This window comes from Mirounga angustirostris, unplaced genomic scaffold (assembly GCF_029215605.1).
Source record: "Mirounga angustirostris isolate CCGP_5_RB_7025 unplaced genomic scaffold, mMirAng1.0.hap1 SCAF_3, whole genome shotgun sequence".
Taxonomy (NCBI): domain Eukaryota; kingdom Metazoa; phylum Chordata; class Mammalia; order Carnivora; family Phocidae; genus Mirounga; species Mirounga angustirostris.
Window position 1 is genome coordinate 105,357,711 of NW_026991711.1, and position 21,087 is coordinate 105,378,797.

The 21,087-nt window shown below is 35.5% G+C and overlaps 1 protein-coding gene across 1 annotated transcript in view; it reads left to right on the forward strand.

Annotated features, from left to right (window-relative positions):
- The window catches only part of HNMT (histamine N-methyltransferase), a 41,677-nt gene extending 20,822 nt beyond the window's left edge, over nt 1-20,855 (forward strand). The window contains exons 4-7 of the mRNA XM_045868944.3: nt 8,524-8,631; nt 9,655-9,785; nt 12,180-12,273; nt 20,150-20,855. Coding sequence (XP_045724900.1) covers nt 8,524-8,631; nt 9,655-9,785; nt 12,180-12,273; nt 20,150-20,505 — 689 coding nt within the window. The 3' untranslated portion in view covers nt 20,506-20,855. The remainder of the gene's footprint in view (nt 1-8,523; nt 8,632-9,654; nt 9,786-12,179; nt 12,274-20,149) is intronic.
- Nucleotides 20,856-21,087: the final 232 nt, after the last annotated feature.

Here is a 21,087-nt window from a genome sequence, read left to right on the forward strand (position 1 = left end):
CATAACAGTCCAAAACCTTTAGGATGCAGCAAAAGCAGTTCTTAGAGGGAAGTTTATGGCAATACAGGCTGACCTCAAGAAGAAAGAAAAATTTCAAACAACCTAACCTTATGAAAGGGTGCAAGAAAAAGAACAACAAACAAAACCTAAAACCAGCAGAAGGAAGGGAACAACAGAGCAGAAATAAATGATAACTAAAAACACAATAGGACAGATCAATGAAACCAGGAGCTGGTTCTTTGAAAAAACTCAATAAAATTGATCAACTCCTCACCAACTTAATGAAGAAAAAAAAGAGAAATGACTCAAATAAATAAAATCACAAATGAGAGAGGTGAAATAACAACCAACACCCAGAAAAACAAACAATTATAAGAGAATAATATCAAAAACTATATGCCAACATATTGGACAACCTACAAGAAATGGATAAATTCCTAGAAACATATAAACTACTAAAACCAAAAAAAAAAAAAAAAAAAAAAGAAAATTTGAACAGACCAATAACCAGCAAAAGAATGGAATCAGTAATCAAAAACTGCCAACAAACAAAAGTCCAGGACCAGATGGCCTCATGGGTGAATCTACCAAACATTTAAAGAAGAGTTAATACCTATTCTTCTCAAACAATTAAAAAAAAAATAGAAAAGGAAAGAAAACTTCCAAATTCATTCAGTGAGGCCAGCATTACCCTGATACCAAAACCAGATAAAGACACCACTAAAAGGGAGAACTACAGGCCAAGATCCCTGATGAACTTAAATGCAAAAATCCTCAACAAAATACTAGCAAACAGAATCCAACAATACATTAAAAAAAAATCATTCACCACTATCAAGTGTGATTTATTCCTGGGAAGCAAGGGTGGTTCAGTATTGCAAATCAATCAATGTGATACATCACATCAATAAGAGAAAAGATAAAAACCATATGATTATTTCAATAGATACAGAAAAAGCATTTGACAAAGTATAACATCCATCAATGATAAAGCCCTCCATAAAGTAGGTTTAAAGGGAACATACCTTAACATAATAAAGGCCATATATGAAAAACCCACAGCTAACATTATCCTCAATGGGGAAAAACTGAGAGCTTTTCCCCTAAGGTCAGGAATAAGACAAGGATGTCCACTCTCACCACTTTTATTTAACGTGGTACTGGAAGTCCTAGTCACAGCAATCACACAACAAAGAGAAATAAAAGGCATCTAAATCAGTTAGGAAGAAGTAAAACTTTCACAATTTGTACATGACATGATACTCTCTATAGAAAACCCTAAAGACTCCACCAAAAAACTACTAGACCTGATAAATGAATTCAAAAGCTGCAGGTACAAAATCAGTGTACAAAAATCTGTTGCATTTCTCTACACTAATAATGAAGCAACAGAAAGAGAAATTAAGAAAACAATCCCATTTATAATTACATCAAATATAATAAGATATCTAGGAATAAACCTAACCAAAGAGGTAAAAGATCTGTACTCTGAAAACTATAAAACATTGATGGAAGAAAATTGAAGATGATACAAAGAAATAGAATGACATTCCATGCTCATGGATTAGAAGAACAAATATTGTTAAAATGCCCATAGTACCCAAAACAATCTACATATTTAAATGCAATCCCTATCAAAATATCAAAAGTATTTTTCAAATAACTAGAACAAACAATTCTAAAATGTGGATGGAACCACAAAAGATCCCAAATAGCCAAAGCAAACTTAAAAAAGAAAAGCAAAGCTGGAGGCATCACAATTCTGGATCTTGAGTTATATTACAAAGCACAGTGATCTAAGCAGTATGGTACTGGCACAAAAATAGACACATAGATCAATGGAACAGAATAGAGGGCCCAGAAATAAACCTACACTTATATGGTCAATTAATCTACAAGAAAGGAGGCAAGAATATACAATGGGGAAAAGACAGTCTCTTAAGTAAATGATTCTGGGAAGACTGGATAGCTACATACAAAAGATGACCCATCGTATTACACCATACACAAAATTAAATTCAAAATGGATTAAAGGCCTAAATGTGACACCTGAAAGCCTAAAACTCCTAGAATAAAACATTGTCAGTAATCTCATTGACACTGGTCTTAGAAACATTTTTCTAGATCCGTCTCTTCAGGCAAGGGAAACAAAAGCAAAAATAAACTATTGTGACTACACCAAAACAAAAAGCTTTTGCTCAGTGAAAGAAACAATCAACAAAACAAAAAGGCAACCTACTGAATGGGACAAGATATTTGCAAATCCTATATCTGATGAGTGGTCAATACCTAAAATATATAAAGAACTCCTAACTCAACACCAGAAAAACCAAATAATCCGATTAAAAATGGGAAGAGGATCTGAATAGATAATTTACAAAGGAGACATACAGATGGCTAACAAACACATAGACAGATGCTCAACATCACTAATCATCAGGGAAATGAAAATCAAGACCACAATGAGGTATCACCTCACATCTGTCAGAATGGCCAGTATCAAAAAGACAAGAAATAACAATGGGCAAGATGTGCAGAAAAAGTAACCTTCATGCACTGTTGGTGGGAATGTAAATTGGTACAGCCACTGTGGGAAGCAGTATGGAGATTCCTCAAAAAATTAAAAATAGAAATACCATATAGTCCAGTAATTACACTTCTGGGTATTTACCCAAAGAAAACAAAAATACTAACTTGAAAAGCTATATGTATCCCTGTGTTCATTGCAGCATTATTTATAGTAGCAAAGATTTGGGAGCAACCTGTGTCTATCAACTGATGAATGAATAAAGAAGATGCACACACACACACACACACACAGGAATATTACCCAGCAATAAAAAAGAATAGAATATTGACATTTGCAACAATGTGGATTATGCCAAGTGAAATAAGTCAATCAGAGAAAGACAAATACCATATGATTTCACTTACAAATAGAATCTAAACAAAAACAAAACAAACAAGTGAAGCAGAAACAGACTCCTATATACAGAGAACAAATTGGTGGTTTCCCAAGGGGAGGGGGTTGGGGGTATGGGCAAAATGGTGAGTGGAAGTACAGGTTTCCAATTCTGGAATGAAAGGTTAAAAAAAAAAAGTGGGAGGGGGGAATGAAAAATAACCTATAATTCCACCACTTGAGATAACCAATGATTGTAAACTGGTGCATATCTTTCTAAACACTGGACATTGAAACGAAGTACTCTATAACATTTTGACACATTTGAATTTTCTCAACTTCGCTCATTTCACATATTAACCAACTGGAAAAATCAGTTACATCATCATAAAATGCACAGACTCTAAAAGAAGGATAGTATATTGAAATAGAGTTGTTTAATCATTATAATTTTTCCATTTGTCACAGGAAACTGCAGATTTTTTTCCAAAACTTTAAGGGGAAACACATAGTAAGGCTTTAGTTAACCCAAACAACTATTGGCATTTATGTAGCTGAAGGCTTAGAATGTTATAAATAAGTAGTCTACAATTGTCAGAATTATGATCAAGCAATGCCTAATAAGAGATCGTTTGTAAAAAGAGACTGACTTTGAGATAAACATGTACCTTTTTCCCCTTAAATGCTGTTTTCTTGGATCTCAAAGTTAGGATTCCCAGGAGGCTTTGCAATGTACAATAAAAGTGCTGGCTTCCACATTTCTTTTGTTTACCTCTGAATTTGCTGAGAATTTCTGAATTATTTGATCGATTCATTTCTAGTTTACTTTCTGCCATTCTTTTGGCACATTAGTCTGGCTTGTGTGCTGTCTAAAAGTATTTATAGGGTGCTTAATGTCTGATAGTGGAACACATTCATAATGTTATGGCTCCTACTAAGGAAGATTCAGTTGAGAAAGAAAGAACAAATGGTCTCCTTCCTTTTTTTTTTTCTTTTTTTAGTTTTTGTTTTTTGTTTGTTTGTTTGAATCTCTCATTGCTGGCTCCTGGAACTACAGTTCAGATAACCCCTCACAGGCTTTTCAGTGATTGATGATCAAACCTACTCAGTTGTTCAATCTAGCATTTTAGAGTCCTTGATACTTTTTAATAAACTCATTAGAATCAAGTCTTTGCTAGCGAATATAATAAGTGAAGTAAAGCAATAATTTAGATTAGGGAACACAAGGTTTTATCTGTGTTGCCAACTCCAGTCAACTGATGAGTAGTTTCTGTCTGAAGGATTTTAATGCTACTTCCAGGCTCTGTGGGAAAGACTACCAAGGTAATCAGTAATATGTAGAATAGTTCAAGATGTGTTGGAGTCAGATGATGTAAGGAAGTGAGGGGAGAGAATTCCTGGCAGAAGACAAAAAAAGCACAGAAGAACATGGTGTATGTGGAGGGCAGCAGAAGAGAAAGAACGGTAAAAATGCAAGAAATTCAAGGTTCCTGGAGCCAAAAGTTTCAAACTATGAAGCTGTGAGAGATGAGAATAGGAAGCAGGCAGAGTGGTCTATGCTCAGTTTAAGAGCCTGGACTTTATCTAGTTGATCAGTCAGAAGGTTTTAAGCAGGGAAGCGATGGGCTTGCTTAGCTTAGAGTTTTGAATGATTGTTTTAGTGATGGCTTTGGGGGACAAAGTTCAGCAAAGATAGGGTGAATTTATAGGGTATTTTTGCAGAATTCCAAGACATAGATAATTTGGGCCTGAGCAAGGATTGCTAATAGGAATGGAAAAAAGTAAGAAACATTTAGCAGGGAAATTTACACATGGCTAGAGAAGGAGAAAGAAGGAAGGAGCAAAGCTTGGGAGACTGGATGGATAGTGAACAGTATAGGTAATATACTAAAAAATATATTTATAACTAAATGCTAGATGTTTAGGCTAGACTATAGGACATAATACTATAGAACATCTGAACTACCTCTTTATTATTCTCTCTTTGTTGAGGAAGATGTTCACATAAATCGTTTTTTTAAATGCATGTCTCCTATTTCTGAGGGATACTAGAAAGCAAACTATGTAGGGTATGAGAACAAGGAATGTATTATATTTTGGGTGACCTCAACATCTATCTATTATCTATCATCTATCTACCTATCATCTATCTATCTATGTATCATCTATCATCTGTCTAATCTATTACAATAAGAAATAATATAGTCCATTATAAATAATATATATAATATAAATATATAAATATAAATAATAAATATAGCACATGAGAATATGTGTCTCATAAGCATGGTGGCATTACTTATTGTCAAACCCAGAATACTTTTAAGAGTGAGAGCCATAGGGGCACCTGGATGGATCAGTGAGTTGAGCATTGGACTCTCGATTTTGGCTCAGGTCATGATCTCAGGGTCCTGGGATCGAGCCCCGCATCAGGCTCCACACTCAGTGGGGAGTCTGCTTGAGGATTCTCTCTCCCTCTCCCTCTGCCCCTCACCCCACTCTCTTTCTCCCTAAAATAAATAAATCTTTGTTTTTTAAAGAGTGAAAGTTATAGGGACTGGGTAAAGAATTAAAATTATTATAATTTAAAAAAAATATTTATTTATTGAACAGGTTTTTATTATATTGGTCAATTTATAAAATAGTTATTAAAAAACTATTTGCAAAAATGATATTCTAATAATAATGATATTTGGTTAAAAATTAAAGGACAAGAATAGGACAAGAATAAAACCAGATGGGACACCAGTACAACAAGCAAAAAGTATAACTGTCCCTGGCAAACAGGAAGTGTGGTTACTCAACTTATGAAGACAGAAATGGATTTTATGTGCTAATTCCTGGTGAAATAGTTTCATTATCTCCTTCTGTTGCTTATTCCTTTCTGCTAGGGATCCAGCAGAGAATGTACAGAGGGTTTATGTCCACACATGGACTCACAGTCCAGAGGTTGTTAGTAAACCCATGGTTTCCATGTCTCAGGTGCTATTCTAATACGGTGCCCTCCATCATTGCCCTAAAAAGAGGGACTGGCTGGCTCTGTGGTAGAACATTCTGCTGGTTGGGAAAATAACAGTATTGGAATATACCTTGGGGATGTGCTAGATACATTCTGCCATCTGGGCAGATCCAAAATGTTGGGGTTCATCTTAGGGGAAGAAGAGCTCATCAAGCCCCAAGGGGAAAATTACTGCAACCTTCTGAGTTTCAAAGTGTTGGATTTGGGATCCTCAGAAATAATGACTTTTTTTGTTTAAAATATATGGCTAGGTTGGGAGTGCCTGGGTGGCTCAGTTGCTTAAGTGTTCGACTCTTGGTCATGGTCCCAGGGTCGTGAGTTTGAGCACTGGATCAGGTTCTCAGCTGGGCATGGAGCCTGCTTAAGATTCTCTGTTTCCCCCTCTTTCTGTCCTTCCCCTCCCTGCTCACATGCTCTGTCTGTCTGTCTGTCTTAAAATGTATATATCTAGGTTGATAGAGGGCCTCTGGCCCTTTGGGGCAAGCTGGAATCTATTTCTCATTAGTCCACAGCTTTTCTTATCAGCCTTTTGCCCTAGTAATTATTATTTTTTTATCATTCAAAAATAATTACTGCAAAGAAAGGAAAAAAAAAAAACTTCTTATGCCCTTTTAGTATTTGGTATCTTCCTGTTTCTTAGTATGAGTAGTTAGAAGAACAAACACTTTAGAGTCAGAAAAATGTGCCTTAAACTTTAAGCATATTAATATCTCCTGAGTGTCAAATTACTTTAATCAGCTTATCTGGTTGGGAATAATATTGTGGAGTTTGTGATAACTTTGTGGTCAGAATTAAGTGAGATGATCCAAGTAAAGTGCCGAGCACAGTGTTGGACAAATAGTAGGTGGCCAAAAAGTGGCAGCTAGAGTTATTACAGAAAGTATAAAAGGTTTCATGTTGGTGAGGCCAGAAAATTGTCACATAAGCTCCTTTATCCTCCATTTCAGCTTCCTTTCCACTTCTTCCCCTCCCCATCCCCACCAGCTCCTATTACCAGTACTTGGAGCTCTCATGGTGCTGTTTGACTGCCCTTTTTCCTAGTCTAGCATCTTTTGTTCCTGATTTATCTCCCTCACTTCCTTTCTGCCAGACCTTCTAGTCTTATGACTTATGCTTTTGTTGCCTGCCATATCTAACCTTGTAGAGGTTCTGTTAATGTCATTTATACCAAAATGTTAAAGACAAACATCATTTTCATAGGCTAGTCTTGCCAGCACATAGATCTATTTTAGTAAAGGTCAACATCATAACCTTAGAGAATAAAATTGCAGAACTTAAGTTGGAGACATCAGCAATAGGGACAGAGGAGATATTTTCATTTTCAATGAAAGCAATAAAACTAATGAAAAGCTACTATTTAATGGGTGTCTATTTTACACTGAGTTTTATACGCATTTTCTCACTGAACCCTCACAATTAATAAATTATGTGCTATCATTATTGCTATTTTTCTGATGAGGAAAATACAGCTTGGAGAGGTAAAGCAAATTGCTGAAAGTTATATACACCTAGTAAGTGGAGAAGACAGGTTTGGAACTCAAGTCCATCAAACCTATCACCATCTCTCTCACTCAATCATTTACATGGTAAGTTTTCATCAGGGCAGGTATCTTTGTGCTCTTTCTAACTTTATTTGCTAGAGCCTAGTGAGGTGCCGGACACACAGTATGCAATTATTTGTTGGTGCATGAATTAATGAATACATATCTATTCTACCATAACCTCCTTTCCATTTTACCTCACTGAAATCACCTTTTGCTTGGATGCCTGCCTTGTTGAATATTCCAAAATTCTGAAGTGCCAGTAGTCCATATACACCGTTCTGTTCCCTGACTTCATGTCTCTATCTACCTGTCCTATCTACCTGCAATTCCTCATTTTCCCAGAAGTCTCTGAGCTATCTTCCACTTACCCTGTAACATAGAGCTCAGGCTTTCCCTTTCTCTGACGTCTCCTCCTTCCTTTCCCTCACCGTCTCCTTTCCTCTTCCCACCATGGCCCAACCCGACAGGGTTCCTTTCATGCCTATGTCTTCCACTAGACCATGGTGTATTTGAAAGTGAATGTCTGACATCTTTTTTGTCTTTTTTTTTTTTTTTTTGTACCTAACATATTTTTCTTCTGACATATTTTTATATGCTTCTGGCCTAGCCTAGTTTATCAATTCTTAGGTGCTTTTTCTTTCTTTCTTTTTTTTTTTTTTCATATTTTAACATCTCTGAATTTGGGATACCTCTTTCAGTTGATGGAATCTTAAAATTATAATTGACAGTGTTTTTTCTGATCTAGTGATACAAAAAGAAGAGTTGACCGAGTCCTAGAATTAATGGCATCTTAGATTTAACATAATATGGTAATAATATATAAAGGGTTATATGAATGAAGGAAGGAATAATAATCGTAGCCCTCCTCAAGTCATATTATTATTCCTACTTACAACCTACCTGTTCTGCATCATAGACAATGTGGCAGGGCAACAGTTGAGCATTATTCTTTATGTTGGGTTTTCCTAGTACAAGTAAGACATAATATACTACCTCAAATTATTCTTAATCATTTCTTTCTGGACTTACATTATATATTCCATATGCTTGTCTTCTAGGTGAAATTGATCTTCAAATTCTTTCCAAAGTGCAGATTCAATATCCAGAAATTCATATCAACAATGAAGTTGTTGAGCCAAGTGCTGAGCAAATTGCCAAGTACAAAGGTACCTGTAACCCATGGTGCTCTATGTCAAACCCTATCCTGAAAGGCTTATCATCCCAAATTTGTCTCCTCAGTCATTAACAACATAGTTACTAGGGTATGTTCTTTGTTAAGCTTATTGGGAAAAGAACATATTTAATTTGTTTTCTTGGCAGACATGACTAACACCTCAGAAATATGAACAGTGAATAATTAGATTTCTTTTTTTACTGACTCCTCTATTCCCTGGTCATCAACTATTATTTTTGATGTTTATTCTTAGAGACAGAGTCATTAATTCATTCAGAAATATTTAAACAGAATCCTTGCTCTTAAAGGGTTTGTGTTTAATGGATTATAGCAGGAGTCAGCAAACTTCTCTGAAAAAACGCACACTGTAAATATTTTTTAGGCCACACAATCTCTCTCACAACCAATCAACTCTCCTATGGTAGCACCAAGGCAGCCAAAGATGCTGCTGATAAACTGAGTGTTCGTATGTTCCAATAAAACTTTATAAACACAGAAGTTTGACTTTTATATCATTTTCACATATCATCAAATGTTATTCTTTTGATTTTTTTCAACCATTTAAAAGTCTAACAGTATGAGATATGAAAGGCATAAAGTCAGGAAGTGAAATAGTATGTTTTTAGCTTTAAGTCTATTTAGAAATAGGTGGTGAGCCAGATATGGTCCATGGGCCATGGTCTGCTAACTCCTGGGTTACAGAATCATATCATTTGCTTTCCACTGATAAAATTCACCAGTTGATTCCCCATTAATACTGAGATAATGTAACCAATGTCTGATCAGGGTTCTCATAATTATTTCTTATTGACTCTTTCTTTCATCTTTAATTTCATTTAATACTAGAAAAAAAAATCAGGATGAACTCTCTGGTCTTCCAGAGCTACATAAAAAAGAAAAATGTGTTTTATATCTGTTATGTATATAACATTGATTGCATTAAAATTTGAAATGGAAATGGATTCTGCATTTGCAATTAAAATTGATGGTGTGCCATCTCTTTTCTATATTTTAGAGCTTGTAGCCAAGACATCAAACCTCGAGAACATAAAGTTTGCTTGGCATAAGGAGACATCATCTGAATATCAAAATAGAATCATAGAGAAAAAAGAATTTCAGAAGTGGGACTTTATTCATATGATTCAGGTAAGAAATATTTATTGTTATATATTCTCAGAAAGATTTTTTTCAGAAATATTTATGAAGAATGCCTAATATTCTACCTTTAGGAAGAAAAATGGAAATCTGGTTTCTGATTTACAAGTGAACATTATCTGTCCGAATTGAGGATAAAGGTGTTGATAGTACTGAGAGATTCTCTGTAACATTCAAAAAGCCAATTTTTTTATACTCAAACACCTTCAGTTACTGATTTTTTTTCAATGTTGGCTTAATTAATTTTTGTAGGATTGGAAGTTCATAGATAGTTTTGAGGGCAGTAGAGTGTTACATATTCTAGCACAGCTCTAATGGTCTGGATGGACCGATGTCCCAGAGTTTTTCTGAATCCTTTCTTTCCCTTCTGTTGATGACCTGGCTAGTGTGCATGTGACAGAAGGGGCAGGTTAGATCATTCTTAGGTCAATAAAGTTTACTTACATCAGTCAGTCATTCAGTAGGAATTTATTTCCATGATCCAGCACTGATAGTGTATTTCTTAGAAATACACTGGAGGGTTTCTTGGAAAGGGGGTGAGCATTCATTAGATGTTATGGGGACATATGAGTGTATAGACTTTGGGTGTTGTCTACTATCAGAAAATGTGTATATTTTAGAAATACCAATATTAACAGTAAGAGACATCTTTCCACAGTCCACAAGTGCAGTCATCCCAAAGGAATAAACTTACAAGAAATCAAAGGAAGAAATGACTCCAACATTAGTTATCCAAGCAGTCCTACACCTCTGCTTTCCTAGCTGACAAAATCATTTACCTGTAAGAGAGTACTTAAATTGTCCATCAAACCTATAATGTTTCTCTATTAGATTTAATTTCCTCCCTCCTCATATTAACTATTTCATACCTCCTTCTCTCTCCTTACATTTCCTGTAACCCCTGCACCACCACTCATTCCCAGCTGATGACCTCACTTCATACTGTATAGCAAAAAGAGAAATCATCAAATGGAAAGTCATTTTTCACCCTCCAAATTTATAAACACAGCTGCATCTGTACCCAACATCTCTTTCTTTCATCTAATTACAAAAGCCACCTTTTATCAAAAACCTGTCCCTCCACTTGTACTCTGGATCCCATTTTTTACCTGTTATAAAATGTTGCAGCTTCAGAGATCATTCTATTTCTCTCAAAATTTCCATGCATCTTCCTTCTTTCTAAAGCAACTCTGCTTCCTCTGCATTATTATTCTATTCCTCTATCTTCCTCCCTGTCTAGTATACATTTTCCCTATGTTATATCTTTGTCTCTTCATTGTTCCTTATAGTCTTAACACTCTCATGACATTCTTTCAACTTAATGTTCACAGTCAACTTCAGAGAACCTCAGTATCTCTTAGATCAAATTTCAGAGCATCTGTTCTGGCCCACCTCCTCTTTTTTAGCCAGGTCACGTCATAGACTGTTAGCCATCTTATGGATTATGTATCTGGGTACCTATCCCTGTCATGAACAGCATGGAATGACATGATACTAAATATGGACCTGAAGCAGCATAGGCCATGTGCAGCTCCATTTTATTTCATTCATTCATGTGAAAGGGGCGTAGTTTAAGTTGTGTTTGCTTAATGCAAAAAATTCTATCATGGGCATCTAAATAGAATATTAAATTATTGCCCAAGAGAGATGGAGATGAGATTTAAGAAGTAAGTATCTGTCGGGGTATATTCCAGGGATGCAAGCCATTAGGGAAAATTTTCCACTGCCAATGTATAATTCTAGGCTCTACCTGTGTTGAGTGGAAAGGCCTCTCCCTGAACTTCATCAGAGATGGTCCAGAGTTATTAAAAAGGGGTAGGTTGACCCCTAGCACCTTGTGACCAAGTATGTAATCTCATGCTTTATTCAGTCCATTTTCCTAGAGAATCTGTCAACATCAGAGCCTGCCATATTTTCTGTGATTTAAAAAAAGCATCTGTGAGCATATGGTAAAGCTGGTACAAGGGGCTTAATTTTAAAGCAATGTTCCATGAAATGGGGTCTGTTTTTATGGGGCCAGCACCATCTTCTCCCAGAAGAACTATAATTCACAAAATGTAGAGTAAGCATAGAATCGATGCCCCAATGTGGAGTGGAGACTAAGTATCTCCAGCTATAAATGTCTCTGTTATTGAAGTCAGAAAGAGTACATTTAAAACTATTTGGCTGTAATTGAGCAAATACCATAGTTTTCCCTTTTCTCAAATATTTTATCACATTATTACTTTCTTTCTCCATATAACATCTTTAATTTTTAAATTCTTAAAGTGTTTTGTTGAGTACAACTCTCAACTTGAAAATCAAACTTTCTGATGAGTATCTAGCCTAAGTAACAAAGACATTGACATAGAAAAGTGTCTAATTTCTCTTTTCTTTCATTTCTAGATGCTGTATTATGTAAAAGATATACCAGCTACCCTGAAATTCTTCCATAGTCTCTTAGCTACCAACGCTAAGATGCTCATTATTCTTGTGTCAGGTAAATTATTTACATTCACCCTGAATTTTAAAACAGTAATAGTGCATATGTGCTGGATATATGTGTTTGAAGGCAGCCTGCTATATTTGGTCTTCATTATGAAATTCTTGACTTGGCTTCTGATCGTAGTCAATTAATTAACACAGTATTAGGAAAGTCCTTCATAACAGCTATCAATTTAAGGGGTCTAGTGGAATTAAATGTCTATTTACTTCTTTCTCTGGGGAAAATTTTTCTTTGCTGTCTATATATAAATTCTTTTTTATATGACATAGAGCAAATACCACTAATAGGAATTTTTTTAGTGAGGCCAAAAACAGCAAATATTTCTGTTTACCTCCTTTTTTTGCTTCTTGAATGTCTCTTCCCCTTCTATGATGTTTATTAAATATAAATAATGGTTTAAATATTTGGAATGCCTTCATATTTGATTAATTTGCATTTCTAGAGCCATTATCAATATTGTTCATGGTAGATTTTCTCAAATAACTACCAGAAATTGTTCACTTGTTTTGTATTTCTGTCTTATTTTCCAAAGAGGGCATTTGATCATGTCATGTTGCTTCCAGTATATAATAAGTACCACATAGAGAAGTAAACATGTTAATAAATGAAACACTGACATTGTTGAGTTCATTAATTCATTACTTCTTTCATTCAGCAATCTTCGTGGATTGTCTACATAGTGCTAGGCAGATTGATTCTAGATATACAACAGTCTCTATCTTCCTAAGTGTATACCAGACCCCCTACTCAAAACCATATGTCACAAAATTCATCAATTCTTAAATATGAGAAATGACTTTAAGATGGCAAATAGGGTTGTTGCCTGTAATTCTAGGTTTGAACTCATGTGGGAGTTTTTGCAAATGAGAGTTCCTGTATACAACCTCTTCCCTAAAGGAACATTTTGATATACTATTTTTATCTCTGGTTAATTAAAAATACTCATTTATGTGGGAGAGTTCTGTTTTCCCATTTAGAAGGGCTTATGTGAACTGGATGCTTCCTACTAACCTCTGTCTAAATTAAGACACTTGGGTAAAGCCATTATACTACATTTAGGAATACAAAAGAAAACTTAGTTGTTACCAATGAGAGCAGTCTATTCTTGATAATCTGTATCAATAATAAAGAAAAAGTGTTACCGATAGAAATAACAATTTATCCAGAAGTCATGTATGTTTGATATTAGGATATATTTCATATCAATAGAAGATCCACTCTTTCTTATATTTGGTTTATTCTTAAATATTTTCAGAAGTTAAGTATTTCAGTGTCAGAAAGCAGCTTTCTACGAATATATTTCTACCAAGAGGAAAAAGCCAGTCTAAAGTTTGACATGAGTAGTCTGCAAACAACTGAGAACTGACTAAGTACCCTTATGAATACAGTATTCTGCTGGCTATCTCATGAATTATATTAATGCAATCCATATTAATACAATCCAATTAATACAATTATATTAATACAATACAATTAATACAATTATTAGTATCAAGAAATGTTCAAACCAAAACAGGCACGGTGAAATATATGGTGATACATGCAGCAAGAATGCTGAGGCATTTCCTAGCTGTGTGAACTTGGTCTATGAGTCTTAGTTTATTCAAGGGCTATTTCTAGATAATCATACCTACATTGCATTGCATCTATGCATATATGTGGTTCATATGTACTATGTATGTATGTACTATGTTTTATACTATGTATATATACATTCACAGGGAAAAAATCAAAGAAAGGGAGTAAAGACTCAAATATCAATTAGCTTTTTCTTAAAAAGTATTTTGAGTCAAAAGATACTCAGTCAATGTCGTTTGATGGTGGAAATATTTTGCTAACTTTTTCTGTATACAGTAAAAAACTCCTCATTACTGTACTCATCATGGGAGACAGGTATCCCAAAGAGGACAACATTGTTCATAGACATTGTTCCTACACGTAAGAATGCAACAAATAACAAATGTCCAATTATTAAAGGGACTCTAATGACCCCCCGCCTTTATCACATGCACTTTTCTGAGAAGAGATTTGTACAGCTACAAGAGAAATATCATACATACATTTCTTCTTAAAGAACAACTTAACAAAAGAAGATAAATTTAGGCATTTTATTTTGGACTTTCCAATTATCTCCTAAGGCTAAAAGTTACAGCTTTATTGCCTCTATCAGAAGAGTTATTAAGGAAAGAAATTAATTAAATATATGTAATAAAAAACAAGCCACCTTGATCAATATAGTTTCCTTTTCAGTAAAGAAAATATTCTACTTGAAAAGGTAAATAAAATTGTCAAATATGTTGATCTTGTCATCAGTTTAGTATAAACTGAATGTCTCCAGATTCCCCAGTCTTAGGGGATCACTTATAACTCTTACAAATCCAGAAAAAAAATGATGGGATCCCTTATCCCAAGTAACTTGGGTCATCCATCCCTTTCCCCATGACTCCTAAGGATCTTGGGGGTCATGCTTACATGCTCCTGATGGTTGCCAACCACTGTTTGCCCCAAACTGCTGCTGCCAGTTCAATTTTTGATTTCCTATCTCCAAACCTTGCATGTCTTTCACCTGCCTTTTCTTATCCTGTTCTGCTTTGCTCCAAACACAGACAGAGCCCTATTTCCTACATTCTCGAAAGCACCATTCTTTGATTTTTGGGAGATGGCAAGACTGATGGCATAGAAGGACAGCAGGAACAGAATTTAGCGCAAAGTCCCACAGCCACTCTTTTCCTAGCTTTTCTCCTGCTCAGTGGTGCCCTTCTCTCTTGCACCCACTCGTAACTTCTCCCAGACCTCACCCATATCCTCTTACCTCACTACTTTTCCTAAGATACCAACTCCTCACTTTTCCCTTCCATCCCTCTTATTTGTTCCTTGGAGCAGTTTAACTCCCTTTTGATCTACCTCTCTCACCTGGGTAAATCTGTGCACCTATGAACCTGTCTTAGCCACAGTATATTTCCCCAGGATAAACTGTATTGCCCCTTAGTGTATGGAAGTGGCTGCAGTTTCCTTTTTTAAAAATAGCAATATTTTCTTTGTTGCATTAACAAAGTCAATACAAATATATGGGTCAGCTTTTAGAAAGATAGATCATGGCCAGTTTCCAACAGAAAAAACAAATTGAATCACAAGAAATTTGCAATCAGATTTGTCTTATATCCAATTAACATGTATAGGATTGATCTACATTTTTATTGTTCATTTTTTCATTTGCTGATACCACTTCAAATCCCTGTCTGCCCAGACCAGTCTTGTAGATGGCAACCAAGTTTGAGAATGCTTCCCGGGTCATATGAGGTGCCTGAGTAACTTCCTCCTTCACCCCATAAGAAAACCATTGCCCTAAACTGCCTTCTCAGCTCAAACTATAATCCTTGAAACCCCCTTCTCCATATTTACCCCATGAAAACATTCCTTAAACTTGAATATTGCCCTAAAACTTGGAACACCTATACCAAAATGGTTCACACTAAGTTCTGTTCTTATCAAGCCTCTTGCAGTCACTTTCTGGGTAGAATTTGCTTCATAATTACCTAGAAGTGCAGAAACCTGTTTGGGAAGAAAGCTTTGTTTCAGGCAGCATTGTCATCCATAGCTACACTTCAACGCAGAAAACTGGGTGCTCACTGCAGACGATTCAGACAAACCTAGAACTAGTTACTAAATTAAATTTCCAGGAACACTCATATAGCTAATATCTAGGCAGATAATAGTATGTCTGGATTACCATCTTGCTTTAAAGGGTCATCTTAAATATGCCACATAGCTAAGGCTCTTTCCTGTCCATCTCAGACACTGACCTGTTACTGAATTGACAAGTTATTTCTCTGAATAGACTGAATTACTGTTATTTGAGTAGCATATGGACACTCATTTTTGCAATTTATTAATCATAAGATAATGAAATATGGGGTCAGTTTCCAGAATTATGGAGAAATCTAGGTTGGCTCTGTGTTCCATGTGTACCACGTGTACCTAGGTACCATGTGTGTTCAGCCATATTGAAAACAGTACACAGCCTGTACTCTCAGTCCCATGTTGTCTGCACAGGATAGCTGTTTTGTAGGTTTGGTTCATTCAGCTTTTCTTGAGCTTCTACAGTCAGTCACTGCTAGGCTCTGTAGGATGCAGATGACGATTACTTTTCCTCTGCTTTTGGACAGCTCCTATGTAGTGGAGGAGGCATGTAAACACTTGGGGCAGTGTGCTATGTTTCTTATCAGAGGCATACGAGGAGTTTAAAGAGAGCTCCTTGAGAGCAGCCATTCTGCTTCTCATCTCTTTGGCACCTAGAACACACCCAATAGATATTTGAATTGAACGGAATAAATATTTTATAATCACTTATTATTTCTGCCTTATAATATTCTAAACTACTAGTTCTGAATGTGTCTAAGAAAAGAGCATGTTTTGGCTAAAACTACATGATGGACTTGGAATCAGAGAACATAGAAAGTTCTGGAGATTTGAAGATAGGTTTAATAAACAGGAGTAAAAGACTCAATAAAGAAGATACACATGCACACACACACACACACACACTAAAGTGCATGCTGGAATAGGCAGAGAAAAGCGATGGAGAGTAGGCAAATGAAGCTCATTAGGAAAAGACAGAGAAATCAGAGTTAAATGACAGCATTTACTGTTAGAATACATGTTGCTTGAGGGAAGAGAGGCTTTTATCTGTATTTGTAAGTATCAGTTACAGAACTAGCCCAGCTCAGTAAATAGTCATTTAATTATAACAAGCAGAAGTTCCTGATTATATAAAAATAAAAGATTTGATCTGGGGATGAAAAGGAAGAGAAATAAGGACAAATGAGGTGGATTTTTAAAATGAGTGTCTCACACTAAAATGATATCAGTAGTAGCATGTTTTTCTGCAAATGTAGTAGCCAGGCACTAGTTTTGAGAGTTGCTAGTTAAAATGCAACTTCTCTGGTTAAGGGGGTTTAGCCAGAAGGAGACACTAGTTTTTTGTTCTCCCCTCTCCTTACCTGACTAAGGAAGGAGGCAAATCATGGGGTGTTATAATACAATGAGAAAAAAGAACCTGGTTTATATCATGTTGGAAACAAAAGTAACACCATATGTTGTGCCCACTGAGAGCCATTATGATAATGCATCAGTTAGAAAGTGTATAATTGCTCAGCTCAGAAATGGCACCAAGTCACACAACACTGACACCAGTAAATTTTCTGCAATCAGTATTTGGTTATTTTTTTTCTCTATCAGCTTAAAAATAAAAATAATAATGATAGTAGAGCTTCTTTTCAACTCATTGAAATATTTATTTTCTTGTAAAGTCTTATTTGTAGGCGTATTCTTATTTGGGCAGATAATCACTGTCTTTGTAATGAAAGATTTTTTAATACATACTCATGACCCTATTTTTTTTCATTGGACTGAGGCTTTGTTTTTTCTCCTTCATTCCAATTTTACCTTCTAGAGCATACCCTGCAGTTATCGCTCCCTCTGAAATATTAGTGGAATGTCAATTATCTAAGCTATTTAAATTTTACTCTTTTCTGCCTTGGATAGTCCGTTTTGTTGAGTTCAATCAGGAGACTTTAGCCTAATCCATGGATGAGGGCCAGGAGTCTCTGAGCATCCAAGAATCATATGCGTAACTGTATAGGTATTTATTGTTTGTGTACTTTGCTGGAGAGTCAGTTACTTCATTAGACTATAAAAGAGGCTTGGGAACCAAAAAAATCTCAAGCCTTTGAAATCTTCACTATTAATCCTGGAATATAGGTTCTCTCTTACATTGCTTTGCCAAGTCCAACTTAATTTTCCAGTACTTGAACAATGTTTATTTACTACGTGTGCCAGTCATGGTTCTTATTTCCTTTACTTTTTCTTGCCCCAATTCTATGCATAAATTCTATTGTTTTCCCTGTTTTGCAGGTGATAAAACTGAGGGAAAGTTTCATAGAGCTATCAGAGGAAAAGTCAGGCTTTGTACTTAGGCAGTTGGCTTTATAGACCCTCTTAATTACTACACTGTATCAACTGTGTATGTAACATCCCATTATTATATGCAGGTATTAGAGGGTCCACAAACAGATGCTCATTTGTGTTGATGTAGTAGTATTATAGATTTCTAAACAGCAAGTTTGCTTTTTCACAGTCTCAAGATTACAGCCAGTGAAAATATATTATCAAACTAATTCCATATGATGTTCATTTATAAGTACTTATTACCCATCTGCATGTGCTTAGCATTGTGCAACAATTCACTTAAATTATCTCATTTAATACTTGCACTTGCATTTGAGGTAAGTATGGTTATCCCCACTTTATAGATCAGAAAACTAAGGTTCTCAGAGACTAAATAACAAATCTCATCTTATTCATGAAGTGTCAGAAGTACATTCCAACCTGTGTCTCTCTCCCTCAGAGGCTGCATCTCTTAGCTTCTACACTGGGCTGGGTTTACAATTAAACACAATAGACATTGCTAAAACATCTTCTAAAGCTGGGAAGAAAATTTGTAAGAATCAGCCTATTTATTGGCAGTGCAAGGCAGCATCTTATAAGTGGAGACATGAGTGGCTACCCCATTTTTTGTTTGAGAAAATTATCATTGTATTTATTGTGCTCTTTCTCTCTGTTTCAGTTCTTACTCTTAGATCCTCTCCTCTGAACTCAAGACTCACATAAACCCCTGCCTTCCTCCTATTACTCCTGGAATGTCCAAGAGGTATCAATAGATATCTCATATTTATATTTCCAAAACTCGACACCTGATGATACATTTAAAACTGCTCCTCCCTCATTCTTCCCACTTCCAATAATGGCAATTCTCTCTTTTCAGGTACTTGGGCCAAAATCATCGGGGTCACTGACTCTGTTTTCACTCATACCCAATATCCAAATTGTTGGCAAATCTCACTGGATCTAGGAGCGTAATATATAAAAAATCCAACCACTTCTCATCACCTCCAAAAGCTAGCTGCTCCAATTTACCATCTTCTGTCACCCAGATTATTGCCATAACCTCCTTACCGTTCTCCCTGTTTCTGCCCTTATGGCCCTATAGTCTATTCTCATCTGTGTGACTAAGTAACCTTATTAAAATGTAAATCAGGTTGAGTCAATCTAATGTTGTGTTGTCCAGTATAAAAGCCACATTTGGCTATTGAAATTGATATGTAAATGAATTGCAATGAAGTAAAGCTTAAAATTCATTTTCTTGTTCATACTAGCCACAGTTCAAATGTTCCTTAGCCACAGATGGTTAGTGGCTACCATATTGGACAATGCAGATATAGAATATGTTCATCGATCCAGAAAGTTATTTCAGACAACTCTACAATGGCTTCCCATCTCATCCCACATGATACGGCACCCTATCTACTTCCCCACCACTCATCCATTCTTATCTTCTTCTATTCTCCCCTTTGCTCACTGAATTCCAATCTCACTGGTTTCCTGGCTAGTTCTTAACATGACAAGCATACTCCTGCCTCAGGGCCTTTGTAGTTGCTCTTTTCTGTACCTAAGGTAATCTTCCCTCTGATACCTACATGGCTTGTTCTCATATCTCTGCTCAAATGTCACATTATTACAGAGACTTTCTGTGACCACTCTATATAAACAGCAACCCATCCAACTCTTTAACCCTCCTTATTCCTTGTTCTGATTTGTTTTTCATTAGCACTTAGCACCATCTGATATGTGATTTATTTACTTGTGTATTTAACTTTCTTTCTCCCTGCTGTGCACCTCTTAAATTAAGCTACCCAAAGGCAAGAATATTTCTTTATTGCTGCTTTATTCTAAGCATGTAGTATACTTCCTGGCAGAGAAGGGAAATGAGAAGAAGAATAAGTAAAAGCATGAACTTTGTTTTATCACACAGGAATCAGTGGCTGGGACAAGCTGTGGAAAAAGTACGGATCCCGCTTACCTCAGGATGACCTCTGTCAGTATGTCACATCGTCTGACCTCACTCAGATGCTGGATAAATTGGGGATTAAGTATGAGTGTTATGACCTTCTGTCCACCATGGACATATCTGATTGTTTTATTGATGGCAATGAAAATGGAGAACTGCTTTGTGATTTTTTGACAGAAACCTGCTACTTTAATACAACAGCACCACCTGATCTCAAAGCAGAAATTATGAAAGATCTGCAAGAGTCTGAATTCAGTGTAAAGAAAGAGGGAAAGGTTCTTTTTAATAATAGTCTGAGTTTCATAGTGGTTGAGGCATAAATATCAACATGTAAGTGTATTAAAAAATTATATTTTGAATAATGTTGATCATTTATTTCTGTATTAAAATTATAAACACATCTCAATATAAATAGATCATTGTCTCATATATAAAATCTAGAAAATTCCAAGACATTCTCAGATTTCCATGCGAATCATAGAGGATACTGTTAGTCTTATCCCATTCCTTCCCCACATCAAGAGGCCACATTCAGAATAAATACCACATAAGCTAGAAAAATGAGACTACTAAGTTTCACTGGCTTATTGACAAGAAAATCCTTTCCATTTGTTGATTGTACTGGAATTTCCCAAAATATTAATAAAACATGTGCTATGGATTACTGATATATATGAAAAAGTATATGTTTATTGATTTTTTCCCTTTTGTGAAGAATTATTTGTCTGTGCACATTCTTTTAGTAGTTTCTATCTTGTTTTTATTGATTACTAAAAATAAGCACCTTAGGATATTACAAAATTATTTGTTAGGTGTCCCATTTGTTTCTACTTTGTTTTCTCTTTTATCTTTATTGTTTATCTTTTATCTTTGATTTTATAGTATTTTGCTTGTTTTTTGAT